Here is a 27976-nt window from a genome sequence, read left to right as displayed (position 1 = left end):
GTCGGCATATAAAAAACAACTCTTATTCCCTGTCATCTTTGGTGGCAGTAGAAAGTATGTATCCTGTGATGCCTAGGTCAATTCTTCAAAGAATAGGGAATAGTAATTGATGAGATTTAAGTGTCCCATGAAGAACTTTGAAATGATGAGTTGTTTTGATGAATCCCACTCAAATGGACTCCCTTTTTTGCCCTCAGCATCTATAGGAATTAGGCCCAAGCCAGGTATTTTCCTGAGCAGGACATCTTTCTCACTTCTAGGTCCAAGGATGATTGTGCCTGGATACTTAGAAGCCATTCTTAGGAATCTGCCATACTTCTAGGTGAAGCAAATTATCTTTCTATTTTCTAGTAAAGATTGGACTAGATTTTGAAGCCCAGAGACTACTGGATGTGCAATATGCCGACGCCATTCACTTTCCCTGTCCATAAAAAAGCTCCTTCTATTTTTCTTCTGATGCAGGAGCGATTCTGGATATAACCCTAACTGCCAACGTCCTGAGCCCTTCACACACCAGCTTCTACCTTTCCTGTGTGACAGGCGAGCGGAACGTGAGCCTCCTTCTTGAGAGAGACAACAGAATTGTCATGACCCCACCAAAGTCCAAGTTCCAGATCTACAAGAACAGCAGCAATGAGGTGCAGATGCGTGGCTTCTCCCGGGCGGACCTGGTGGGCATCACATACTGCTTGGGACAGACCCAGACAGAGCAAACCAGGGTAGTGTATGTGCATAACAACATGAACGGTAAGCACAAAAGTGAGATTCACACATGATGCACCAGAAAGTATACAGATTTATGGTACCTAAATGCAGAAATCTCTGCTTTCTAAGTAAGAAGATGTAAAACATTAACTTCAAATTATACGTACAACATTTGTTCATTAGTATTGGTTCTGTTGTAATCAAATAAAGGAAGTAGTGTTCTCTCTTTGTTTCTCCCAGGCCGTCTCTGGGGATTCCTGTTCATGCACAACAAAAAGAAACAAGGGAAACCAAGTATTAATAATATTTAATCTCTTCTCTTCACTTAATCCTGGGCTCATCTACTGGGTAATGTCCAGGGAGGCAGGCAGGATCCGGAGCTATGCAAAGGAATTACTCTGGCTGGAAGCATGTCTACTTCCCTTGAACCTTAAGCTTTTATGCTATCCAACATCCCTCAAAGTATCCCTCAAGTATAGACAATTAGTAATATAAAAAAATAGTCTTAGAACAACCTGCATACCAAAAAGTAGACTAACAGGTTCAGAGAAGAAAAAAATAAACACAATGCAGCTGCTAAGCAAAGACACAAAATATAATTACCATAGTGTAGAAATTATAAGGCCTGTTGAGAACCCCTTAGTCCAACTAATTATCTTGGGGTGAGTCAGCAAAAAACAGTATTACAAAACCCTGGGATATGAGTCCTCACACCTCAGCCTTGGTAGCTGTCACCAGCCCTTTTTCACTACCCAAATAGCCGGAAGCCAAGGAGCAAGCCTTCGGCCTCCCTAGGATTAAAATCAAGAAAGTCACCCCTGCAAGATAGACTACTTGCATAGTGAGTATCACAAAACAAAACCTGGTAGGTGTAGCCAAAATGGCCCAGGTGCTAGAACTAGATTGAAGCCACCTGAAGACAAAACATCACGAGACATAATTAAAGTGATTTATTAAAATTGTGCAAGAATATTTCTAAAAAGAGAATGGTGAGCAGTGAGGAATTAAAAAAGAAACCTAGATCAAAAGGATTAACAACACAGTAATAACATCCGTTCAGTTTACCAAATGTTACCCTTCCCGCTGAAATCCTCCGGCAACAAAGTCCACTCTTTCCAGAGTCAGCATGGACAGAAAGGGCGTCTGACCCATAAAGTAAACATGAAATCAAGATGTCCAAAGTTGGATCAAGTAGTCATCAATATAGCACCAAATTGAAGATGCTAATCTTTTATGGCCGTAGGATCTGAGTTGGCCTGAGCTCACAGACCAATCATATCCATGGCTGATGATCTCAATTAACTATGTAATCTTGTTACTAGCCAGGTGACTCAGAGAGTCAAAGTGTGATAAAGTGGTGGGGCTTATCTGCAGGCTAAGTTCTCTCATTTCTCACATGTGACAAGGCTCATAATTTTCTTTTAATTAAATGGAATGCGGCTTCACTGTTCTCAACCTTGGAGACCTAAGAGGGAGTCAGGATAAAAACTGCCTCCTCATAACACCTGGAATCTTATCTCAGTTGAAAAAGGTCACGGCTTGCGAAATTCCAAGTAACAGCACAGTTATTTTCCACCAAACTTTTATAGGGCGAAGCCTTAACCAATGTATGAAAGAACAAGAAACTGCATCAAGGCTGTTTTCAGCCAAGCTGCAAAAATCTTGTTCAGAAACAAATCTTGCCTTCTGATGTCGGTCTCAACAATGTAGCATAGATAGCATCTGATCAGTTTTTTAAAAGGCCACAGCCTGTTATATAGATATGTTTGGATCCATTGAATTCAAAGGGTTTTAACATGTCTAACTCAAAAGCTTCAGCTTTTGCCCAGCTTCAGCTGGAGTATCAGCTGTGTGCATTCCTGGGTCAGTCAGATCTAGCCATAGTGAAGCATGCCTTAGTTACATCCAGACTGGACTGTAGCTATGTACAGTGTGGTGTAGTGGTTAAGAGCAGTGGTTTGGAGCGGTGGACTCTGATCTGGAGAATCAGGTTTGATTCCCCACTCCTCCACATGAGCGGCCGGAGGCTAATCTGGTGAACCGGGTAGGTTTCCCCACTCCTTCACAGGAAGCCTGCTGGGTGACCTTGGTCTTGTCACAGCTGTCTTAAATCTCTCTCAGCCCCACCTACCTCATAGGGTGTCTGTTGTGGGGAAGGGAAGGTGATTGTAAGCCGGTTTGATTCTGCCTTAAGTGGTAGAGAAAGTCGGCATATAAAAACCAACTCTTCTTATTCTTCTACTCCAGTTGGGGTTACCCTTGAAGAATGTTCAGAAGCTGCATCTAGTTCAGAATGCTGCAACTGGAGTGCTGGTCAGGGCCAGCTACCAGGAGCATGTGACCCCAATACTTAGAGTTGCCAACCTCCAGATAGTAGCTAGAGATCTCCTGCTATTACAACTGATCTCCGGCTGATAGAGATCAGTTCATCTGGAGAAAATGGCCACTTTGGCAATTGGACTCTAGGGCATTGGAGTCCCTCCCCTCTCCAAACCCCACCCTCCTGAGGCTCTGCCCCAAAAACCTCCCACCGATGGCGAAGAGGGACCTGGCAAACCTACCAATACTACAGCAATTATACTGGCTTCCGAGCCGCTCCTGAGCCTAGTTTTGACCTATTTTTGTGTGATTCTGCAGCCAACCTGGTCCCAGAAAAGGCAACACAGACAGTCAGCCTCTTCCAGTCAGCTGAGCTTGTTGCCAAGATAAAGCATGAAAAGAACACAGATATTTTATGGAAAAGGAATGGTAAGTGCTCCCCTCCCTGCTGCATGGCACTGGTGAGATCTGGTCTAGAAATCTGGCCCTCCGGGGTTCCACCTGTAACACGTCTCCCTGTGATGATCCAGGAAAGCAGTGGTCTTCTGGAATGATTAGTCTTCTATTTATGTCCGCCATGTATAGCTAGCCCTACCTTGCAGCTCCACAGTGGTGCTTTGTACTTTCTCAGGTCTTCCACTGGTCCAACCGATCTCCCAGTGGCAAAAACATTGATTGTATGGGCATCGCTGTGTACATGACGTAAATCTTGAAGTTTCTTATGCTCTCTAACCCAGTTCAGAATTAGGTTTCCTAATTCTGCTTTTCTCACTTTTTTCTCTTTGCAGGCTCCTTCTATCAGACCACAGACAAGGGTGAGGTGAAGGGGAACCGATTCACTCTGTTCCTGCCATCTGTGAGAATGGCGGATGGTGGGGTTTACAGTGCCTCGTTCATGGGGGACAGCCCCTTGTCAAGCGCTTCCTACAGGCTAATTGTGCGAGGTGAGATGGTGCGGTGCAGACTACACAACCGCTCCAAGCCCTGATATGTTGTGTGTGAAATTCCTATATTGAACACTACAGGCAAAAGGGTTCTTGTACCTTTATTAGTTGCACAGGAGAGGTAATTTCAGCTGCAGCAGTTTTTCCTGCTGTAACATGACAATCTATTGTCCTGCTCAGTTGTTAACGATTTTGAATTTTGGCGCTCCAGCCTTGCATAATGGGAGAGTGTGCCACCCACAGTATTTCTGATAAATGCAGCCTCCATGTTGTGTGAATAGGGCGATGTGCCACAAGACTCTGATTGCAACAGACTAACCTTCTACTGTTTTGGAGTTCTTAGCGCCAAATCAGATGAGACACCAAAGAGCCAAAAGCTAACTAGTAGCTCCAGGGGGGTGCTTTGAAGACAGCGAAGAGTCTCTGGCTGAGACCCTTCCCTACTCCTTCTGTGATTTAAACCCTGCCTGCCAAAGTCACAGCTCAGATTTATATACGTATAGTTTTGCCCCACCTTAGATGCTGTTGCTGAAGCTGGAGGGCGAGAGATTCAAAACATGTAGAAGGAAGTATTTTTTCACACATAGTTAAATTGTAAAACTCCCTGCCCCAAAATGTGGTGATGGCTGCCAGCTTGGAAGTCTTTAAGAGGGGGGTGGACATGTTCATGGAGGAAAGGGGTATTCATGGCTACTAGTTAAAATGGATACTAGTCATGATGCATACTGTCCCGAGACCGACCCCAGCTGGGTCAGTTCGGACCCTCCACAGGCCTCAGCATCACTCCCCGGAAGCCCCACCAACAGAGCCCAAGTACCACAGGAGGGACCAGCTGAGAGTCAGGAGGGTCTGCCCAGGCCGAGGCGCATGCGCGCGGCACACAAGGGGCGGGGAACAGCCGGGAAGGGGGAAGGGTGTGTGGTCAGCCCTAATATGGGCTTGGGGGGAGGGGCTCCAGGGGGAGGGGACCTAGAGCCAGGCCTATAAAAGGCCATAAGAGCTGAGGCCGAGGAGGAGGGTGGTCAGACGTCTCGAAGCTTTGGCAGCCGAGAGAGAGGAAGCAGAGTAGAGACCCTGGCTGCATCTGGGGGAGAGAGTGACTCAGACTCTCCCTCAGAATGGTCAGACCCCGAGGATCCCCAGAGAGCAAGAAAGGGCAAACCCCGAGGCGGCACTCCACACATACCTATTCTCTCCAGGATCAGAGGAGCAGGCCTATTATATTAGGTGCTGTGGAACACAGGCAGGATGGTGCTGCTGCAGTCGTCTTGTTTGGGGTTGGACCAGATGGCCTGTATGGCCCCTGTATGGCCCTATCATGACCCCCCTTTCCCATCCTGTGCTGAGGAAGAGAGAGAGAGAGAGACTGCTTATTTGCCAAAATGTTTATTTGGAATTTTTAATTTTTTCTCCTTAGTCCCCTGTACTTATTTTACCTCAGTAGAAATGAGACACCAGAGGCTTTTTCAAGTTAACAACCAAATAACAAAGATTTATTAAACACTGTACAAGGGATGGATTTGGAGGGGAAATGGTGATTAGGAAAAGCAGTAATCCCTAAACCAGGGGTGTCAAACATGCGGCCCGTGGGCCGGATGCGGCCCCCGGAGGGCTTTTCACCGGCTCGCGGAGCCAGGGAAACCAGCCCCCACTCCCCCCACCCTTTCTAGAGTTCCTGGGGCTGCTCCGGCCACACAAGCGCAGCCAGCCGCCCTGTCCCATCCCTTCCCCGTTGTCTTCCTTCCTTCCTCTCCCTCGCTCTCGCTCTCTGGGCTTTCCCAGGCCATAGCAGCCCCGGGAGCCCAGCAGGATCCTCCCTCCCTCACTTTCCTCCTTGTTCCCACCCCCCCGGGCTTTCCTGGGCCATAGCAGCGGGGAGCCCAGCAGGATCCTCCCCCCCCCCCGCTCTCCTCCTTGTTCCCCCTCTCTCTGGCCATTTATGCACGGGAGGTTTTGCCTTGGATTTGCCACGCTCTAGATGCACATTTCCCCCGTCCAACCTCTCAAAACTCTGCCTAGGGGCTTATTTTTGAGTTTTGAGAATTCGGATGAGGAAAATGTGCATCTATTGAGCTGCAAATCCAAGGCAAAACCTCCCGTGCATAAATGGCCTCTCTCTCTCTCTCTCTCTCTCTCTCTCTCTCTCTCTCTCTCTCTCTCAGCCCAGCATGATCCTTCCCCCCCCCCCATCATTCCGTGTCTCTCTCTCTGGGCTTTCCTGGGCAGCCCAGCAGGATCCTTCCCCCTCTTGCTCTCCTCCTCGTTCTCTCTCCCTGGCCACCCAGCAGGATCCTTCCTCCCCACTTGCTCTCCTCCTGGTTCCCTCCCTCTCTCTTGGCTTTCCCGAGCCACAGCAGCCCGGGAGGATCCTTCCCCCCACACACATTTCTGGGCTTCCTGGGCCACTCCGCAAGCCCAGTCAGATGCCTTTCCCTGTCATCTTTCTCCCTTTCTTTCTCTCCATCTGGCTCTCCCTCCTCTTTCTTTCTTTCTTTCTTTCTTTCTTTCTTTCTTTCTTTCTTTCTTTCTTTCTTTCTTTCTTTCTTTCTTTCTTTCTTTCTTTCTTTCTTCTTTCTTTCCTTCTTTCTTTCCTTCTTTCTTTCTTTCTTTCTTTCTTTCTTTCTTTCCTTCTTTCTTTCCTTCTTTCCTTCTTTCTTTCCTTCTTTCCTTCTTTCCTTCTTCCCTTCTCTCCTTCTTCTTCCTTCTCTCTCTCTCCCTTCCTGTTTCACTCTTTCTGTCTCTCTCTTTCTCCCTTTTTATTTCTCTTTCTCTTCTCTCTCTCTTTCTCCCTGTCTTTCCGGGCTGGGAGAGGGCTGCTGGCTCACCAGTTAAGGCTGCCAGTCCTCCTCTAGTCCAGATCTGGGCCAGTTTGTTGCGGGCTCCCAAGCCAAGGCAGCCTTCCTCCCAGTCCAGATCTGGGCTGTCGAGCCTGCTGCAGACTTGCCAGCCAAGGCAGCCAGCCACCCCCTAATTTAAAATTTTAAAAAACTTAATGCCAGGGACTAGATACAAAGTTTACAAAAGACACATGCAAAGTCAATTAATGATATTATTTTTTACTTAAAATTCAAGCTTACTTAATACAATAACAATAAGACTGTTAAGTAAAAGAAAACACTGCAAGAATATTATTGTTGTATGCTTGTTTGTTTTTTAAGTAAAAACCCAATAACATTAATTGATTTTGCCTGTGTCTTTTATAAAGTTTGTATCGCCAGTATCTGGCATTACATTTTATGGCATGTATTTATTTATTTATTTATTTATTTACACACACATGGCCCGGCCCAACCAAGTGACATTTATGTGACATCCGGCCCTCCTAATAAATGAGTTCGACACACCTGTCTTAAACACCCTGTATTTGGAATATCTCCTTCCCAGAGCCTGTTCCCTTCCAGTAACCTGAGAAATGTCCCTTTCCTCCCAATCTCTGCCTGTCACTCCACAAGAGTTGTTTCACAACTGCTGAGGCAAATCTGAACCCTCAGGTTCCCACAGTCAAACAGCTACTGAACCTGCAAGTTACCAAAATCAGAATACAATTCCTTTCTTCAGAACAGAGAGAGTTCCTTATCTCCACCCACTCCCTTTCTCTGAGCTTCTATCAAATATTAACTTTTTGTTCATCACAGGCCCCTTCCAACTCTAAGGCCATTTATGCACGGCTGTTTCCTCATGGTAACCCCACCAACTACTTCGGGGCTTTGCTTTGATTATGCTTGCATTTTCTGACTGTCAGAGATCGCCTTGCTCTCCCCTCACATTTCTGTGCATTTCCCCCACATTTTCTGGATTCGTGTTTAGCCAGCATCCAAAAAACCCGGGCAAAACATGCGGAAATGCTCAGGGAGGGCGAGGTGACCTCTGAGGGTCGGGAAATGCATGCATAATCAAGGCACAGCCCCAAAAATAGTTGGCGGGGTGACTGCGAGGAGACAGCCACACATAAATGGCCTCTGATTCTATGAGTGAGGGGAAATGCAGGGCAACCTACCCTGTGGAAGTCTTGTTGTAGTGATGTAGGGGTCCTCTGTATGATGCCAGACCAACATGTGCAGCTGAATGAGGGGGCATACTACTGCTGAATGCTACCCTCCTTGCAAGTAGAAAACTTAGCACTGGGAGAGGTTCTAACCACCTCATCTCCTGCAGCGCTATTGTTCAACTTGAAGGGAACTTTTCACATAGGGAAGCATTATTTTAAAACCTCTAGCTTAACAAAGAGTTGTGGAGAACTTGGACGCTTACACACACTGCTGTGCTTCATAAGCCTGACTTGCAATCCCTTCCCTTCAGATACACAAGGCCTGGCTAAGGTTCAGCAGTGGTGGGGAGAGAAAAGCCTACATGGCCAGAGGTATTTTGATAATTAAAAGGATTATATAATAATTACATAATATGATTTGTGTTTGTTTGAGAGGGTGCCCAGGGCATGCATTGCTTGTGACTCTTTTGGCTGATGGTATTTGTGGGTGAAGCTCTCTGAAAGCTGCAGCGTGAGCATCACTGATTTAAAATCTGAGTGTGGCCTGGGAAGAAAAGGCTGAATATCATCTTCCCACAGGACTCTTCTCTGATTTCCTTTACAGGAATACATTAAAAAAAACTTCTACTAGAAATCGATGCTTGTTAGATATGAAAACTCTTCCTGTAGACCTTGTTCAGTGGATGCAAATCATCACTCAGTCACAGATGCTGCTTCCACACTGAGATTTTGCCCCATGTGGTCAGCTGGATGCCCCCGCTTTTGGGGCAAGCTTCCACATGACATCACGCTCATGCACAGAATGACTCATGGGGCTCCCATACTTTTCTCCTTAGAGCCATAGCAACAACTACAAAAAAGAAGACACCTCCTTTGCTCCATCTCAAAGGGGAACTGCTAGGTGGCTGTGAGCAGAGTGTTTGTGTGGATGCTCTTCCCACAGCCAATTCAGGGAGGGGTGGAGCTAAGTTCAAGGGAGGGGTATGGCTCAGTATCAGAGCACCTGCTTGTTATACAGAAGGTCCCAGGTTGAATCCCCAGTATCTCCAGGTAAAGGGATCAGGTAGCAGGTGATTTGAAAGACCTCTACCTAAGACCGTGGAGAGTTGCGGCCAGTCTCTCCAGGATCAGAAGAGCAAGCCTAATATATTAGCTGCTTTGAAACACAGTCAGGACAGTGCTGCTGCAGTCGTCTTCCTTGTGGGTTTCCTAGAGGCACCTGGTTGGCCACTGTGTGAACAGACTGCTGGACTTGATGGGCCTTGGTCTGATCCAGCAGGCCCTTTCTTATGTTCTTATGAATGAGTGGACAGTACTGATCTTGAATGATCAAAATGACTGATTCAGTATAAGGCAGCTTCGAGTGATGGAGCTAAGCTATATGTCCCTCCCCTTACCCCTTTAAAGGTCTGTTCCCCTCCCCTCCAGATGAGACGTGGTGTTTTCAGCACTGCAGCTCTGCTGTGAAGTCGGGAAGGGAGTTGCCAGGCTGGGGGTGGGGGACACAGTACAATTGTTGGCTGTCAGTATTTCTGCACCAATATGATGGAGGGATGGGGCAGGTTTGGGGGCAGGGACAGCAGTGAGGACCAGCATGTGGACGCTGCGCCTATGCTGCGGCTTCCCCAGCAGGGCAGTTTTTCCCATCCCAATGTGGAAGCAGGCAGAAATCGTGGGCTCCAACCTGACGATTCCACTGTTAACATTGCTTCCTGTTGCTGATTGGGGACTTCCACCTCTCTCTTTCCCAGGTTGTGCAGCGAAGAAATGGGGTGTCCTTTGTGACAAGGACTGTTCTGACTGCCTGAATGGAGGCATATGCCACCACATCGTGGGAGAATGCATCTGCCCACCAGGTTTCATGGGTACCCGCTGCGAAAAAGGTTAGAAGCACCATGCTGTTGAATTTATTGAGAAATGATATTTTTGCTCCATGGCTGTAAATGTCCTTGTTTTCACAAAGAGTAGCTGCAGCTGCCGCTTGCTTCTTCCATAATGGAATCAAACTGCATGCTGGGTCCCAGGCTCTGTTTATCCATCAACATCATATGAAGTCCGCATCACCCCTCCTGCTCTTCTGATCTCCATGCTCCCATGCTGGTCCCGCACCTTGTGAGAAGCATGAACCTCATATTCCCCCTTCCTATATGTCCCAGGAACAGCTCACCTTTAGAGCATGCCTTCCCAGCCATTATCTATGCTACCCATTTAGCACTGCACTCAGTGGCAGACTGGGTCTAAAAATATTGGTTACCAGGAGACAAAGGGGGCCCACCCACGACTATAAGGCTGTCATTTAATTTTTATTAATTTTTATTTTTAACATATTGTCTAATGTTTAAGGGTGCCCACTTCATCGGGGGCCCACAGGGGCCCCTTGTCATCAGGCAAGCTAACACAATGGCCAGTCCGCCACTGACTGCACTGCAAGCATGTAAAATGAATGCAAAGAGGGTTGATTTTGCTTTGCTTTGAAACTAGAAATCCAGACATGCAAATTGTATGGCCAATGCTGACACTTGGCTGAACCCTTTTTGTTATGTGGGCTGCCAGGAATGGAAAGAGGCCAGCACAATACAAGAGCTTCTGTACATGTGTGCCACGGAATTCAGAAGTGCATCAAGTACAGTTCAGAACCCTTTCCAAAGTTTCTTGCAGATGTGACTTTAAGGGCTGGAAAAATACTAGCTTCCCTTCTGTTTTATCTGCTGATCATTGAAAAGACAATGCTGCCGGTGTGACTATTCACAGAAATTGCCTCAACTAGCTTCACTTTGGGATCGAGGCAAAATTTAAAATCATGATGAAACAGGTTCCTGAAAATCCAGGACAAGTGCGGGGCAGCAGCGAAGAGACTTCTGAGGGTCGGAAAAATCATGAATAATCCAAAGGAAGCCCCAAAGCAGTCCCAGGGGTATCACAAGGCTAAGTAACCAAACATAAATGGTCAAAGATTATAGTGACATCAAAACAAAGGGAAATAATGCATTTGGGGACTGGTGCTGACATCAACTATGTAAGGTTAAAGCAGCAGGCAATAAGAGTGTATGAGCCAATAATGTCTGTAGTGGATGCAGATCACTGACAGGCACCTTCTTTCCTTTCAGCTTGTAGGGAAGGCAGGTTTGGGCGGAACTGCCAGGAACAGTGTCCAGGTGAGCAGGGCTGCAGGGGGCTGGCCTTCTGCCTGCCTGACCCATATGGGTGTTCCTGTGCTGCTGGATGGAGTGGTCCCCAGTGTAGTTCAGGTATGTCTAACCATAGCTTCCATCTTCTGTTGAGCCTGCTAGGGCTATGACACATCAGTGCATTAGGGGTCTAAATGAGACAAGGGGTGGAGAAGAAGCTAGCTTGCTCAGAATGGGAACAGCATGGGGGACTTTGTCTTCTGATCCACAGGACCAATGCACATCATTGTTTCTTTCTCTGTGAATATTTGGTAGCATCAAAACAAACTTGATTGGATATGGGAGATGCAACCAGATCATCAGCTCTCATACTAGTAAACATGCCTTGCTTTACAAAGGCTGTGAGCCTCACTACTCAGATGCCAATCATACAATTTCTTCATCAGCTGAAGCCTCAGGCAGTTCAAATGGATACAATGGGCCAACAGGGTACAGCCCATAAAAATAATGTGATAGCAGCTGGGATCTGACTTTCACAGTATAAAAGAAGTTTATCACATCAGTTCCACATTTGTTTAAGTGCCCTTGGATTGGAGAAAGCTAAAGTTTACTGTTACCAAGGGGAATGTCTGAAGACTGGAATTTGCCTTGATATGATAAATGCCAATTGCCAGAGCATTCAGAACAAAACGTTCCTTATGGGACACTTGACAATGTAAAATGAACTTTTGCTTCTTCTGCATCAAAAAAATAATGTGAGAATTGGACCGTAAGGTCTTCCAGGGTTCAGTGAGATGTGGTGAAGCCTAGATAAAGGAGGGCTGGTCAGGAAACTTGACTCTTAGGATAATATTTAGCTAAACAAATTTCTCTCCTCACATCAGAGTTTTCATGTGAACTTGCTGTTCCATAGTTACAACCCGCTGTGTTGTTACTTGTCACCTGGCTTCCTGACAATATGTATGTAGAAAGAAACTCCAGAACCCCTCCTCCACCTCAGACACACACACTTGCTTAGTACTTTCATGCAGCTTTGGTTGATTTTTCTGCTGGGACTCTGCTTGGCTGACAGCCATGAGAGAGTAGCTTCCTCCCTTTGTTTCTCTGGAATAATTTCCCTCCCATTTGGATCCAACATGAAGGTCCTTGAGAGCAGGAAGCTCTGCAGCAAAGAGAAACTTACAGGAATCCCTTCCGTTCAATGCTTTCTTTTTCTAGTTCTGGTTTCCCCCTTTCTTCATGTGTGTTTGTGCATGAGTATATGTTTTAACTGGGCAGGGGGATGCTTATAGGAAACTACATTATCCAAAAGCTGCAAGTTTGGGTACCAACTGCCCTCTGTGGATCCCAAAGTTTACTCAGCACATCCCTGGGTGAAACACAAATAAGGATGTTTACATCTTCTCTTTCTCCTTCAACCCATACTTAACCTGTAATGCCAAAATCAGACATATATTTTAAAGCACTATTCGTCATTTAGGAATCCACTCCACTTTAAACACATATTCACTACTCACAAATTGTGAATTTCCTGTCTTAAATGTCAGCATACCTGCTGCAGCCTGTTTAGGGGAATACATTCCACCACTTGTTTACCCTGGATTCCTATATTGCAATTAGATGCAGATTAGACAGGTATCCTTTTAGCCTGCCTTTCTATCATTTCCTTCATTGTCTTCAATAAAAGAGGAGCCCCGTGGCATCTTAAAGATTAACAAAGTTTAATCCAACATAAGCTTTAATGAGTCAGAGCTCATTTCATCAGATGCATTAATCAGGGGCTTTTCCACATGGGATTTTCTCGTTGGTTCTAGCCCCATACTGCTTCAGTTTGTCCCCTGATTTCCATGTGAATTTTTATGCCTTTAATTTTCACTTTGGGGTGTTTTTTTCTGGTTCTTTTGAGACCACTTTTACTCCAATGTTTTTCAGGAAGCCAATTTTGAGTCAGCTTTTTCCTCATGTGTAATGTTTCTGTTGGTTTTCTTTGGCCTGCTCACTCCCACCCATCTCCAGCCCACTTTTCAATGATCCTACTACTGCGATCAAACAGCGCACACCCTCTTCTCCCCCCCCCAATCCTGCAGACAAGCGATTTCTTTTTCTTTTTTGAAAAAAAGCCACTAAAATATCGATATATCACTAGAGCATTGTAGCAATAGGCTTAGCAGGTTTTCTGAATCCCCAGCTTTCATTAAAAAAAAGTAAGTCTCTAGTCTGTTCCCTTGAGACATATCTACATGAAGCATATCAAAAAAGATTTAAATCGATTTTACTGTAAATGAATGGAGGTTTGATGTATTCTGTATATTATGGTCTTATTGTAATTGTTTTTGTATGCTACATTCTAATGCTAATAAAGGCTTTCGACTTTGAAATGAAGCATATCTCTGGCTGCTTCCTTCATGAAGATAAGCCTTTTCCCTTATATCTCCGCAAGGGAAGGAGATAGAGGCGTACTTTTTTTTAAATGAAAGCTGAGAATTCAGAGAAGCAGTTAAGCCTACTATTACAACACTCCAGTGATATAGCAATATTTTATTGCCTTTTTAAAAAATTAGGTGGGGGGGTGCTGTGACACCACCGATAATGACAGCACCCTCCCTTGAAAATCCTCATTATTGAAGGCATGAGCAGAAGAAAATAAACTGACTCCACAACTGTGAAAATGCACATGGAGGGAAGACGTGTGGAACAAACCGATTCCAATGCTTGTGGAACGGGTCCCAAGAAAATCAGGAGTAAGTTGAGCGTGTGGAAAAGCCCTGGGCCAATGCCTCTGTTTGGAAGGCAGGGCATTTCTGTTGTTTGCAGTCTTTAATATAAATACATCAGCCTAATGGCTGTACAGGAGGGAAAGTTTTCCCAACATCAGTGAAACTGGCAAGAATTTCCCCCAAACTTGTCAGTTTCACTAGAGAGCTGAGAAGGAATGGTGAAGGAAATCTGCATCAGTATAACTGACCGGGCTTTCTCCCACACTCTTGGAGGGAAAAATTAAAATGTGAAAAAGCCGCTTTCAGGGTTGTACCAAAAAATAGCAGACGGAGGATTCAAAATACACTTCAGAAAGACTACATCTGCTCATGGATGACACAATGACATGGAAAGGCAGTAAACCTCTGAATGCCAGTTGCTGTCAAAAGTTCAAAGGTTCCTTAAGGGGTGACAGGTTGGTCATGGACAAAACCACAAAGTGCGGAGGTGCGAATCCTCAGGGTGTAATGTGCTACCACCGGTCCCCTTAACCAACCTGCCAGTCTGAGACCAAGGGACAGAGCATCTCCAGCCTTCCTGGGTCTAAGATCAAGATGTCAGCCCTGCAAGGTAGGGTGCTTACAAGCTGAGTGAACAGCAAGGATAAAATCATCAAAACTAAATATTTAACCTAAGAACATTTGCAGGCATTGTTTCTCTAGATCCAGATGTTACCTGAATAAACGGAGCCCAACAGAGTTTCAAAGTCCAGAGTCCAAAGCTGTTGTCCTGGTCATCATGCTCCACCTGGTCTAGAATCAAGAGGTGTCCCAAAGAAGGATGTAATCAGTTCCTAGGAAGCAAGAATATGGGGGAGGTTTTGGCTTTTCTCCCCTCCTTGACTGTGGCCTTTCAGGGTTTCTGACTGTCAGCTGGGAAGAATAGGATGCTGGATTATAGAAGGACCTTGGCTCTGAACCAGCAGGGCTCTTCTTATTTTTATAAATGTTGAAAGGTGATAGTAAATCTGCTTTCACGCATGTGCTGATAAAAGTACTTTCAGAACTACACTGGGGCGTCATAGGTTCAAATGCACTTTAAGTGGCATATGTGACATCTGTCTGATATTCTAGACCCATGGACTCTTTCTCTGTCTGGAGACATGGTCATAACCTGAGCATGACTTCTTGTGTTCTTCCCACAGCTTGTAACCATAGGACATTTGGCCCTGACTGTGCCCTGGACTGTCACTGCCAAAATGGAGGCACCTGTAACCGGTTCAGTGGATGTATTTGCCCATCTGGTTGGCATGGACAGCGTTGTGAGAAGTCAGGTAAATGCACTTTGGAATATGTATTTCAGAAGCAACAGGAGTAGCAGCAGTTGGCCACAATACCAAAATCCTGCCAAACAGAGAAACAGGCTTTAAGAGGGGAGAGGACATATTCATGGAGGAAAGGGGTATTCATGGCTATTAGTTAGAATGGATACTAGTCGTGCTGCATACCTATTCTCTCTAGAATCAGAGGAGCATGCCTATTATATTGGGTGTGGTGGAACACAGGCAGGATGGTGCTGCTGCAGTCGTCTTGTTTGTGGCTTCCTAGAGGCACCTGGTTGGCCACTGTGTGAACAGACTGCTGGACTTGAAGGGCCTTGGTCTGATCCAGCAGGGCCTTTCTTATGTTCTTATGTGCCAATGGCAAAGGCACTGTTTACTAGGCAGGTAGAGATGAAAACTAGTGAGCCCAGTGGTTCAGCATGGTAAGCTGCAATACTACAGTCAAAAGCTCTGCTTGAGACCTGAATTCGATCCTGACAGAAGTCTGTTTCAGGTAGCCGGCTCAAGGTTGACTTGGCCTTCCATCTTTCCGAGGTCGGTAAAATGAGTACCCAGCTTGCTGGGGGTAAAGTGTGGACAACTGGGGAAGGCAATGGCAAACCACCCTGTAAACATGGTCTACCTAGTAAACATCATGATGTGGCGTAACCCCGTGGGTCACTAATGACCCGGTGCTTGCACAGGGGACTACCTTTACTTTTTTATAGGTGAAAACAGAATATAAAGAGCATTAAACACATTGAACTCATTTTAAAATTCTTCATTACTAACTTTACTAATAACTTTAATTTTTATTATGATGTCCTGTGCCAAGACCGGATTCCCCAGATCATCAACTTGGTCTCCCACCTTGAGTTTAACCAAGGCTCTCAGCCTGTAGTTAGCTGTATGGCAACAGGCAACCCACTCCCTGTGCGTGACAGCATTGAACTGCGGAAGGCTGATGGGACAGTGCTCACGGTAAGGCACCATGATGACTTAGGTCAGTCCCTACAATGTTAGGCCCACATTAAAGGCTCCATTATTTTTAAAAAGGGCAGAGCTGAAAGTGGAAGAGGGCAGTCCTTAGCAACTGTGCCAAAGTAAGTGCTATTACACCAGAGCAGTCAAAACAGATTTTACATTTCTGGGGCCTTAACTGTCCTGACTCAGACTTGAAACACAGCCAAGCAGTTTCTGCTGGCCTGTGCCCTAAGTGGGATTTTATTTATTTATTTATTTTGTTTTATCCAGCTTTCTCCTGGAGACTTAAGGCATAAAGCAGTGTAAAACTATGTACTCAAATAGCAAGGCAGAACTCTCGAGTAATGCAATTGGACTACAAAAATATAGCTCCAGACATTCTCTTTGCTTATTATTCAAATAAATTCAGCAGATTTCATCCTGTTGTTTCACGAAGACAGCTAATTCCCAGGATACCCGAGTCCTGCTGGCTACTTTTAATATTTCTGCATATTGGCGCTGTTAAGGGTGAAGCCAGCCTTCGTACTCCCAAGGAGCTGTGTTTCCCAAAATTACATGAAAGTAGGGGATTGGGACAAAAAATTACTGTGATATCTTTTCTGTAAATAAATGACTGTGTTATTCTGTCCTGTCCAGCCCATCAAAGCTATAATGGAAAAGGATATGACTACCTGTGAATTTCGAGTGCCGCCACTTGTCCTCTCTGACACTAACTTCTGGGAATGTCGTGTCTCTACCACAGGTGGGCAGGATAGTGGCAAGTTCAAGGTCACTGTAAAAGGTAAGAAGGCAAGTCAGGTGAAGTTTCAGGGATACAGCTCTGCTGTCCTCTGCTTCTGGAAAGTACAACATCATAACGGAGAGCATCTTTGGCTGCTCAGAAATGAAATGTTACCACACAGAGAATTTGTAAGATTAACAAAGGAGACATTGGCCTAAATTCTCCAGTGACTCCCTTAAGATAACATGAGTGCTAGGTATACGAGTAGTACCTCTTTGATATAGTATTGATTTTCAAGTTAAGAAACGTGGAAATTAATTGGAGATAACACATAGTATGAGCCAGGGAAATGACTGGCGTGACAAATAATTGGCACGACAAATGGATGGCGTGGATCTGTTTTAATGGTTCAAAACCCCTTTCTCAGAAAGACAAAGGGAATCCCTGCATGCACTTTGTCAACTTTGCTTTTTGATGGTCCTCCAACAATTGTTCTGTTCTTTCTCTAGTACCTCCTGTCCCACTCAGCCCTCCCAGGCTTCTAGCTAAGCACAGTCGGCAGCTTGTGATATCCCCTGTGGAACATTTCTCGGGTGATGGACCTATCACCTCTGTCAAGGTTCTTTACAGGCCAAATGATGACACATCTCACTGGTCATCTATTGTAGGTAAGGGGTTTAATGCACCTGGCTGGAGCAGTCATTCCACCCCTGTGCATTCACTGCGAGGCTCTCTCTCTGCTCTGTGCCTGCTATAGCTCTAGTTCTCAGCTATACAAAAAGGGTCCCAGGAGAAGCTACTGAATGAGGCAAAATATTGTCAGCTCAGCTGGTCCTGAAGATGCACAGCTTCTTCTGGGATGTGCCACTGCATGGTAAGGTCCAGCTGGCATGTCTGAAACAAAAAATAATATTCAATTTAATTCAATACCTTTATTGGCATATTGGTTACAATGGCAATCATATAAAAATGGGTATCCAATAAATAATGCAACTAATAAAATAAAGTTTCATTCAGGGTTGCCTTCAGGCAAGTTGTGCTTAATTCCTCGGATATTCATGGCAGCTAAAAGAAACTTTGCTACCTTCTCCCTGGTACAAGAGTGCATAATACAGAGCAGGAAGGTGTATGGTTATAAAGCAACTTTCCTGCATGGCCATCAATCATTTCAGAAACCTAGTATAAACATGTTTTGAACCGCCTATTTTTGAAATATATTCACCAACATCAAAAGACAAGCTGAAAAAAAGTTTTCAATTATGCTTGCTAATTGGCTTGAAAGGCAGCCATGGGACCAGAGGGGTATTGGTACAGAGCTTTTCCTATTGTAAGCAAGAGAAGTGAAAGAAACATTAGGTATGGCACAAAGAGCACAGAGCTCTGGATCCCTCACTCATTAAACCTAAGCAAAGGCTCCTGCTCTGTGGCTCTCAGTAGTAGAAACATGTGGACAAGCCTCTATCATGAGACTCTCCACTAATAGGCTGTAATCTGATCAACAGTTGACAATATCCAGAATATCACCCTGATGAACCTCCGACCTGTCACCGCCTATCTTGTTAAGGTTCAGCTAACACGCCCTGGAGATAGAGGAGAAGGTGCCATGGGACCTCAAGCTGTCATGGTAACAGAATGCCAAGGTGAGTACTTGATGTTCAGAGAGTAGGGTTGCCAACCACCTGGCGTTCTCCCAGGATTTAAACTGACCTGCAGATTACAAAGATCAGTTCTCCAGAAGGAGGGTGGATTCTGTGGGATTATTCCCCACTGATGTCCCTTCCCTCCCCAAACCCCACTGTCCCAAGACTCCATCCCCAAACTCCCAGGAATTTCCCAAACCAGAGTTGGTAATCCTAAAAGAGCCAACTCAGGTACTGCAGAATTTGGAGTGTGTATGTTTGTGTGGAAGGAATAAAGAATGCTGACACTAGAGAGTTGCTTCTGTGAGTATGGAATCAGGTAGTCTTCGGGATGTCTTCCCTTCTATTTGTTCTTAGGAGCAGCAGCCTACAGGATGCAGAGGAAGAAATGACCCTGTTTGTCAAGGCCTTGTATGAGCCTGTCAGGGTTTAGGCCTTGCCCTCCTGTCAGTTGGAGATGATATATCCAGGGCATAGTGTATTCTGGGAGGAGACTCATTTGTCAATACCAGGCCTTCCTTTATTTATGTATTTATGAATCTATTTATCCATTTATTTATTTATTTATTATTCCTTAGTCATTAGACACTGTATAATAATTAAACCCTGCCAGCAAGCTCACAGTCAACAAATAAGACCATTAAGAATCTGGGGGAGAGGCACAAAAGGAAGGGGAAGTTAATTGGCTGGCCCTTGTGGGAATCTCAAAAGCACTCTTCCCCTAGTCATCCAGAGCAACGCTTCAAGGCTCAAGAAACCACAACGGCTTTTCCAAAAAAGTGTCAAACAAACCAAAACGGATAAACAGGCTGTGTGCCTGAGGAAAACAGTTTTTTTTTAAGCTATGTTTCCTCAGAACATCAGGAGAGGGCCAAAAATCCATAGCAGAGTTGGAACTGGATGTATGTGCCAACAGAGGAATGAAGATAAGGAGAAGCAGAGCTCGCTGCACAACAGAAGAAATACCCTGGTTCATCTGTCTGCACCCCAAGAGAGTAAGAGGGTGCTGAAAAAGAATGCATTTTTTGCAATATTTGAAGTTGCAAGTGATAGCATTCTGCCTTCGCAAGGATTGTCACTTTTAAGTTCTGCACAGCATCTAGAGCAGTGCTGACACTAAATGATAAGTAGGCTGTAGTTGTAGGTTGCATTAAAACTGGCCCAGGCCGAAGTGAAATTGGTCAGAATGTCAGTCAGGTTGACCCTGTTTATCTGTTTCATACAGAGCCAACAGCCAAACCTGTGATTGAAAGTTCCTTTGTTGAAGGAAGAAATACACTTTATGTGAACTGGAATTTACTCAATAGTGACAATGTGGCCACCGGGTTTCTGGTCCGGCTCTATGACTCAGCTAAGGTGCTCGTACATCAGGAAAACATCTCGTCCATCATCGTACAGTCTGCCAGGATTCCAAACTTGAAGTTCAACAAGGACTACAGCCTGGAGGTGCTAGCCTATCACTGTACCAGACTAGGACCTCCTTCTGACCTGTACAAAGTCAAGATCAATAGCAAAGGTGGGTAATGAGATGCGCCATCTGGGTGTGCTCTGGTGGAAGTGGGAAGGCTCCTCGACCCTAGGATGGGTGAACACAATCCACAGCACTGTGATTGCCAGCCACTCCCCCAGCCCCATTGATGTGAAAAGCCTAGTTTACTTCTTGCTGCATGACATGATGCATTCCTGTCACCATGTAGGCAACAATTTCTCTTTCCTTTGTTGGAGTGCCCTTAAGTTCCTATGGATGCATTAGCCCATGATTTCTGGGTGCTGTCCTGAGAAGCTGAGCAGCAGCCTAGAGCGCCCTGTCCTACAGCTCTTCATTCTTTCCTGGCACCTCAGTGACCTTGCAATTATCACTCCTCTCCCAAGCAGGCTATTCCATGTCTTAAAGGGCCCCAAGTGCCATAAGTTGGCATGGCATACATTCCCAGCGGTTGGGGAGTGGATGGCAACTGCAGTACCAACGGCTGTACCGCTTGCCCCCCAGGCCCCTCATCCCCGCGTTCTCTCTCAATGGAGCCCCTCGCTGACAGCACCATCCAGCTCACCTGGAAGCCCCCCGAGTACCCCAATGGTGGCATCATCAAGTACACTGTGGAGGTGCAAAAGCTGGGGGGTAACAGTGAGCCTCAGTGGGTGGACACAGACAACAACTGGGAGACTACAAAGATCATCACGAGGCTCAACGCCAGCACATCCTACCAATTCCGGGTACGAGCCAATTCTCATGTGCCAGGCGAGTGGAGCAAGCCTGTGAGAGCTGCGATTCTAGACGATGGTGAGTGGACCCGGGGCAAGTTTGGTTGGCTGCCCTAGTGGGTAGGATTCAAGGGGGAAAGGCAACACCGTGGGGAGGACACTGGAGTGAATAAGCCTCCATTATCCCTACAGCACATCCCAGGCACACCCAGTAGTCAGCCTGTAGGTACAACTGGCTCCTGGCAAACAACAAATTGGAATAGTCCAGATCTGAAGCCCCGACCCCGCCTGGGCTGGAGAGTAGCCAAAGAGCCTGTGGAAGGCAGTGGCTTATGTCCCTGCTGTGCTTGGCACTTGGCAGTACTGCCTTCACCACAGCGTCAGGCACACGTCTAAAACATCTTGTTTCCACCTTTCCTGCAGGAGCCCTAAGCCAAGTGCCTACTCTGGAGAGCAAGAACTTGTCCCCATCCAATCTGGACCAGCAGTTACTATTAGCCATTGTGGGTTCTGTCTCCGTCACCTGCCTGACAATACTCTTTGCCCTCCTCGCTCTTTTCCTCATCAAGAAAAACTTCTTCCACCGGCGTCGCACTTTCACTTACCAGTCAGGATCCGTGAGTGATATTGTCCCTGACCCATCTCTCCTCTGACCTTAACTCCAAAAGCTTCTTCCCTAAGAATCCCCCCCCCCCATTCTTGGGCATCCTTGTTTTACTAGCTTGCTTCCCTGCTGGGTGCAAAGTGCTGCCAATATCCTCTCCGCAAACCTCCTCACAGGGGGAAGAGACCATTCTGCAGTTCAACTCAGGCACGCTGACCCTGACGCGCCGGCCAAAACCGCAGCCTGAGCCACTCAGCTACCCTATTCTGGAATGGGAAGACATCAAGTTTGAGGACATGATAGGGGAAGGGAACTTTGGGCAGGTCATCCGGGCCATGATCAAGAAAGACGGCCTCCGAATGAATGCAGCCATCAAGATGCTGAAGGGTGAGATGCTGCACAAGAGTAAATTTAATGGACTTCGGTTACAGGAGACTAGGTTTCAGCTGAACATTAGGAGAAACTGCCTAATGGTAACGTTAGGTCAACAGTGTAATCCCTTATGGGGTGCGGGGTGGGGGGTGGCTATCCATTGCTCACAGTCTTGAAGCAGACGTTGGACAGACAGATTTTTAGAATATTCTAGATATGTATTTGGGGTTGGAGGAAATGGCTTATAAGCCTCTGCTCGCAAGGCAGAACTGATTTAAAAGTCATTCCTCTGTACTGTGAAGATAGCTAGAGATGTTTATCTGAGAATTCTCAACAGTGAAATTACAAATCCCAGGAATCTGTGGGGTAAAACCTTGTCTGCTCTTGTACAGTAGAACCATTTCAGAAGAGGGAAAAGTACAAAGCCCCATGCATTTTTCCCATGCTGGTTCTTACATACAGACTTCATAGCCAGGCCACTCACTGTGGAGAGGTAGAACTGACATGTGCAGATGCCATGTGACCATGCTAGAAAGCGGAAATTGATCCCATCGCCCTTTCGCATAGACATGCACTGGCCATGATGGGTTTGCTATCACATAAAGTGTGAATTCGTCATCAAAGGGCTCCCCTCCTGTTGGTAATGGAGGTTTAGCCCTTGGCCAGCTACAGAGAGCACACTGCCCACTGCTGTGCTCAAAGTAGGCTCCCTGCTGGGCTCCTCGGGCTGGTCTGGCATCCTTATCTCTGTTTCAGAATTTGCCTCCGAGAATGACCACCGGGACTTTGCTGGAGAACTAGAAGTCCTTTGCAAGCTGGGCAACCATCCCAATATTATAAACTTGCTGGGGGCCTGTGAGAATAAAGGTAAGCCCCCTTGCCAACCAGCTCAGCAAAGACTCTGTTTCTCCCTGGCTTACTTCTCTTTCCCTGCTTTTTCCTTCCTGGAGCCCCAAACATCCTACTGCTGTTTCAGGTGAGTCACAGTGCCAGCATCACTGGCAAAACTGACAAATGGGGTCCAGGTTTTCTGTAATCCTCCACCCACCCACACCCTGCTTGGCAAAACCTATTTTTTACTTAGCATGCCTGTTCATGCATAGGAGCATCTGGTACATTATGACAATTTCCTATATGATAGTTTTAATTATTCTGTTTCCCCATTCTCCACCAAGGTGCTTCAAAATTAGGCAGCGCCCTAACGTGTTGGGGTCTGACAATCTCTTTCAATCTCCCAGGTTACCTGTATATCGCTATAGAATATGCACCCTATGGGAACTTGCTGGATTTTCTGCGCAAGAGCCGAGTTCTAGAGACAGATCCTGCTTTTGCCAGGGAGCATGGGACAGCATCAACCCTCACATCGCAGCAGCTCTTGCAGTTTGCATCTGACGTGGCCAAAGGCATGCAGTATTTGAGTGAGAAACAGGTATGTCTGTCTCCATCTTGCTGTGGTTGTCTGGGCTCATACACCACAGGCTCAGACTGGAATGTAACTGACCGGGAAAGTTGCTGGTAGGCCACTAACCTGGAGAGCCGTTAGCAGCCAAGAGCGCATTGCAGGGTGTTCTCTGCTCTGCTTGCTCCAAGGTGGCTTTAAGGGCCCAGGCCATCCTGATGCACCGGCTTCTCTTGTGTAATCTGCAAGGAAAGTCTGTATGAGTATATGGGGCATTGGGAGTGAGCAAAACAATGGTCATTTTTGCATGGTCAATTTTGATGCTCGTTCAAAGCTCTTTTTTAAAATGCGACTTTAAAAATGCCTATTCACGGTCCCGAAACAAAAGGATAAATCCACCCCCACTCGCCTGCTCCTTTGTTCCTGTTTGCATAGCTATTAGCATGTGCATAGCTAACGTGCCTCTGTTGCTTTGCATGGTTCCTTGAGGGGATTCTTCCCGGCAAACACCAAAGGTCACGTTAAATGGGCTCTTTAGTAATGCGAAGCAGGTATGCGTTGGCTTCCTAGTCACTTCTGGAATGACGGTTCAGTGTGCAAAATTCAAAAAAATATGCGGGGCAATTCAGCCTGGAACAAGCAACTAATTACCATGCAAAAATGGCCACTGTATACAATTCCTGCCTGGGATGCTTCTCATGAACACAAAACGGCAACTCCATCAATAATGAACTGATTTCTTTGGGCCTGCATGTGAGAAGGGCTGTGCATTTGGACTGAAGGGTTGGTTAGAATGAATGGTATGGTGGATGAATGTGAGAATCGGAGTCAGGAGTGGAAAATGTTGCCCCATTAGGGAAGGGGAGGGCAGGATATGAAGTGGGGTTTGGTGTCTTGAATGGTTCTGGTTTGCCAAAGGAGTCCATGAGAACTTTGTAGCTCAGGGGGTACCAAGACACTGCAGAATGGACTCTTTTGCGTCACTTACTGATACCACAGAGTAGACAGGTGTTTCTCCCTGCTGTTTTTCTTCTAGTTCATTCACAGAGACCTGGCTGCCAGGAACATCCTTGTGGGAGAGAATCTGACCTCCAAGATTGCTGACTTTGGCTTGTCCCGGGGGGAGGAGGTCTATGTAAAGAAGACAATGGTGAGTCTGGGTCATAGTAGTAGAGTTAGGATAACTAGAATATCCCTCTGCAAGAACCCTTTCTCTTTCCTCCATTTTCTCATCTGTTCTGGGAAATGGGGACATGGTTTAATTTCGTTTTTTCTGCAGCATCCACACAGTAGGCTGTCTGCTTTTCCAACAATTTCTCTTTTTGCAGGGCCGCTTACCAGTTCGCTGGATGGCCATTGAGTCCTTGAATTATAGTGTATACACAACCAAGAGTGACGTGTGAGTGATTTATGCATGGGGTTGGGAAGGGCAGTGTTCTCCTGTCCAGTGGGCAGCAGGTGGGTGAAGGGATGCAGGTTGCAATTCTTCCCTTGGTCAGCTGCTAGGTGGGGTGTCTGTGTGATCCCTTAGTCCTCTATTGGCTAGCTGAAGTAGAGGAAATGCAATGACCAAGGCTACGCACTAAAGAAAGAATTTCTCGCTGATCCATCCTCTACCTTTTACATGTTCAATCAATACACTGAATTTAAATGGATTTGCCCATTACAAAAAATATATGAAATAACTTACAATGAATATTTGCTTTTTATCCTACGTTACAGTAACGTAACAGAACTAAAATAATCTCAAAAAAATTGCATATTCTACTGCAGGGTTGAATGTGCTAGAGGAACTCAACCTACATCCCAACTTTCTCTTGCAGATGGTCATTTGGGGTCCTCTTGTGGGAAATTGTCAGTCTGGGTAAGTTGAAGCTCTTGTCCAGTGAGAACACTTTGGGCTCTGTTGCTCACGCTGCACTTCATTACTTTAAATCACATTTGGGTACCATGTTGCTCTGAGTCCCGTTTCAGCAGGGGAAGGGTGAGATCGAAAAATAAATAAATACTTCTTTTGCATTTCTTCTGATCCTACATCTCTGTCCTCGGTGTGCAGCATCTGAGAGCGTGTATGTAATTTTAGCAGACGGCTCACTGTAGAAGTATACTCACCACTTTTTGGGCAGAAAGACCATCTACTTCCCTAGACTAAGCTTGGGGAAAACTTGTTTTTCCTGTTTGGACCCAAAGGGGCTGTGCATAGTGCTGATGGAGCAGTGTTTGTGATAATTAGGAAGCCACCCACCTTCTTCCTTGGGGCAGTTTCTGAAGTTCAAAAAGGCTGGCGCTGTTTTTTTAAAGCATAAAATAAATATTTGATCAGATAAGCATGTAAGGGGCTTTAAAATTGTGCTAAAGGTAAACAGGTCACCTACATTAGGGTTGGGGTGAGGACAGAAAGAGGAAGTTAGTGTTCAATCAGGAGGTTGCAAAGAAAATATGGAATGGATTTTCCATTAAGGTCATTTGACCCAGATAGACTGGCACTGGCACTGGATTGACAGGCCCCAGAGTGCGCTGTCATTTCACTCTGGGGCTGTCATTCCAGTCCCAGAAAACTTCTGCTACTCCCAGAGAGTGTCATTCCACTTTGGAGACTGTCATTCCAGTCCCAGAGCACAGATTCTGTTTCCTGGGTCTGTCATTGCTCTTTGGGGTTGTCATTCCAACCCCAGAGCACAGATTCTGTTCCCTGGGACCATTATTCCACTCTGGGGGCTGTCAATCCAGTGCCAGAGTAGTCTATCTGGGCCAAGTGACTGTAATGGAAAATCCTTTCCGCATTTTCTTTGCAACTATTTTTGTGCTGTAATGTATTTCAGTGGAGTCCATGCAGCTATTACCTTGGTTCCTGAGTATGCAAACATTCACTTCCTCCACAACTCGGCTGGCTGGAGGAGGATAGGGAAGCCCAGAAATTGCCTTATGCACACAAATGGCTACAATTTGAACTGAGCTGATCTCGGAGCAGACTTTAAATTCATGGCAAAACAGCATTGGGAAAACCCAAGAAAAGTGCGGGGTGGGCGCGAGGTCAACTCATGTATAACTCCAAGGACTAGCCGAGTCAGTCTGGGGGTGAACGTGAGTCAAAGTACCCATGCATAAAGGATCCGAGTGCCTTACAACGACTTCTGTTCAGGAAACAGAGATGAATTTGTGCCCACGCTCCAGTGCTGCCAGCCAAAGCATGAATCATCATTCTTCGGGAAGCAAAAGCCTAAAGTTAGCAGACATTCCCCAAATGGGATGTCTACCCTTACAAGCATTGAGGACAGGGGAGCACCAAAAGCACAATGTAGGCATGCCACATGCTACTACATTGGTAAGTATAGTTTCCTGTCTAATGTGATTTCTATCTCCCTAGGAGGGACACCATACTGTGGCATGACATGTGCAGAGCTCTATGAGAAGCTGCCCCAAGGATACCGCTTGGAAAAGCCCCTCAACTGTGATGATGAAGTGTATGTGAAAACCCTTTTCTCCCCATAATACACACACACATACATGAGTTCATATCTCCAATCCCTAACAGTTCCACTTCCTCCACGTCTTTGTTTTGTTCTAATCCCTCTTGTCCTCTTGCAGGTATGAGCTAATGCGCCAGTGCTGGCGGGACCGGCCCTACGAACGCCCACCCTTCTCCCAGATCTCGGTGCAGCTCATCTGCATGCTGGAAGCCAGGAAGGTATCGCCATCCAGTGCATTCCTGCCCTGCTGTGGACACACAAAAAACCTACCATGTGGCTAGTGTGTGTGCTGTAGAAGTATGGGGGAGGAGGATGGTTCACAGCCGGACCAGGCAAGACTACACAGCCCAACATCTCCACTGGGGTACTCCAACCATTGTTATCATGTCCTCAGCTGACACTTGCCGCGTTTCCAGTTGTGAGGCCTCAGCGTCCCACACTGAGGCAGGATGCGGGTGGTCTTTAGAGATTACAAGAAGCTGGGTCCAGTGCCAGACAACTGGAGTCTCCAGTGCCCTGCTTCTGAGACTTACTTACTTACTTACTTACTTACTTACTTACTTACTTACTTACTTATTTATTTATTTATCAGATTTCTTGCCTGCCCTCCCAGGTCAAGGCCAAGCTCAGGGCAGGTCACATCATTTAAAATGTATATCAGCCATAAAAAATTAAAAACAATAACATTTTAGCTAAAAACAGGCCAGTCTCAAGATGGCTCCAGTTCTACCGACTTGGCCACCCCCTCGGATGGAATCCAGAATATAATACAGAATGGTGGGGGAAGAGGCCCATTGAAATGGGGCTTGCTCTCAGCATGATCCCAGTGTAAGAGTTGTTTTTTTTTTTTTTTTAACTCTGTGTAAGAGTTAAAAAATCTCGGTCCTTGTGCCAACACGCTGCACAGCCCCTTTAGGGCCAATTATCACCATTGCCTTTTCTAGGAAGGGCCAAAAGGAAAGTGTACTCCCAAAGACTCACATGGTGGTGATGAGGAGGGAAGGGAAACAGCCCACTGAGGTGGCCTCTGATGTGATTTTGTCTTTCCTTTGGCAGGCCTACGTGAACATGGCCTTGTTTGAGAATTTCACCTATGCAGGGATTGATGCAACAGCTGAGGAGGCCTGAGGGGCCTGAGCGCTGACTACCCATTTGGGGCGCGAATGGAACACATACGGAAGAGGAACCTCCTGCAGCTATGTCCTAAGACATGTCTTCGCTATGCTGCACAGTCTATGCTGGACACGGAGCATAGAGAGACTTGGCTAGCATAGGGGCTCCTGCACGGACTCAGCCCTCTTGCCAACTTCTCCACAAGGGCGTGGGCAGCGCACGTCAAAAATAATGCCAGGACCCTCCTCAACTAAAACGGGGCACTTTTCAAAAATGGCACCCAGGGCTGATTTTATTCCACTTTTCTTTCAAGGAACTCTGAGTGGGGTGCATTGTTTATCCTCTTCCCCATTTTATAATCAAAACAAC

The 27976-nt window shown here is 46.1% G+C and overlaps 1 protein-coding gene across 2 annotated transcripts; it reads left to right on the top strand.

The window, feature by feature from the left end:
• Window positions 1-512: 512 nt before the first annotated feature.
• Window positions 513-27627, top strand: TIE1 (tyrosine kinase with immunoglobulin like and EGF like domains 1). Of its 2 annotated transcripts, XM_056844174.1 has the most exons (22): window positions 513-747; window positions 3343-3453; window positions 3813-3968; window positions 9708-9839; window positions 11064-11204; window positions 14986-15114; window positions 15938-16083; window positions 16723-16867; window positions 17317-17475; window positions 18310-18447; window positions 19673-19963; window positions 20438-20728; window positions 21073-21266; window positions 21430-21640; window positions 22382-22492; window positions 22864-23054; window positions 24061-24174; window positions 24353-24423; window positions 24848-24888; window positions 26392-26488; window positions 26613-26712; window positions 27551-27627. In XM_056844174.1, the coding sequence occupies exons 1-22, from the start codon at window positions 588-590 to the stop codon at window positions 27620-27622; spliced, it is 3201 nt and encodes a 1066-aa protein (XP_056700152.1). In that variant the 5' UTR covers window positions 513-587; the 3' UTR covers window positions 27623-27627. The 2 variants fall into 2 exon arrangements, with proteins under 2 accessions (XP_056700152.1, XP_056700153.1); XM_056844175.1 differs by lacking the exon at window positions 3813-3968.
• The last annotated feature ends 349 nt before the right edge of the window (window positions 27628-27976 follow it).

This window comes from Euleptes europaea, chromosome 2 (assembly GCF_029931775.1).
Source record: "Euleptes europaea isolate rEulEur1 chromosome 2, rEulEur1.hap1, whole genome shotgun sequence".
Lineage (NCBI taxonomy): Eukaryota > Metazoa > Chordata > Lepidosauria > Squamata > Sphaerodactylidae > Euleptes > Euleptes europaea.
The sequence above is the reverse complement of the archived record's forward strand: the minus strand, read 5'-3'. Positions and strand labels throughout refer to the sequence as shown.

Bases quoted from the DNA above. Each gene is read 5' to 3' on its own strand.
- TIE1 (XM_056844174.1), top strand. From the start codon at position 588: ATGACCCCACCAAAGTCCAAGTTCCAGATCTACAAGAACAGCAGCAAT. The intron at 16,868-17,316 runs GTAAGAAGGCAA...TTCTTTCTCTAG, and splicing joins GTTCAAGGTCACTGTAAAAG to TACCTCCTGTCCCACTCAGC. The intron at 23,055-24,060 runs GTATGTCTGTCT...TTTTTCTTCTAG, and splicing joins AGTATTTGAGTGAGAAACAG to TTCATTCACAGAGACCTGGC.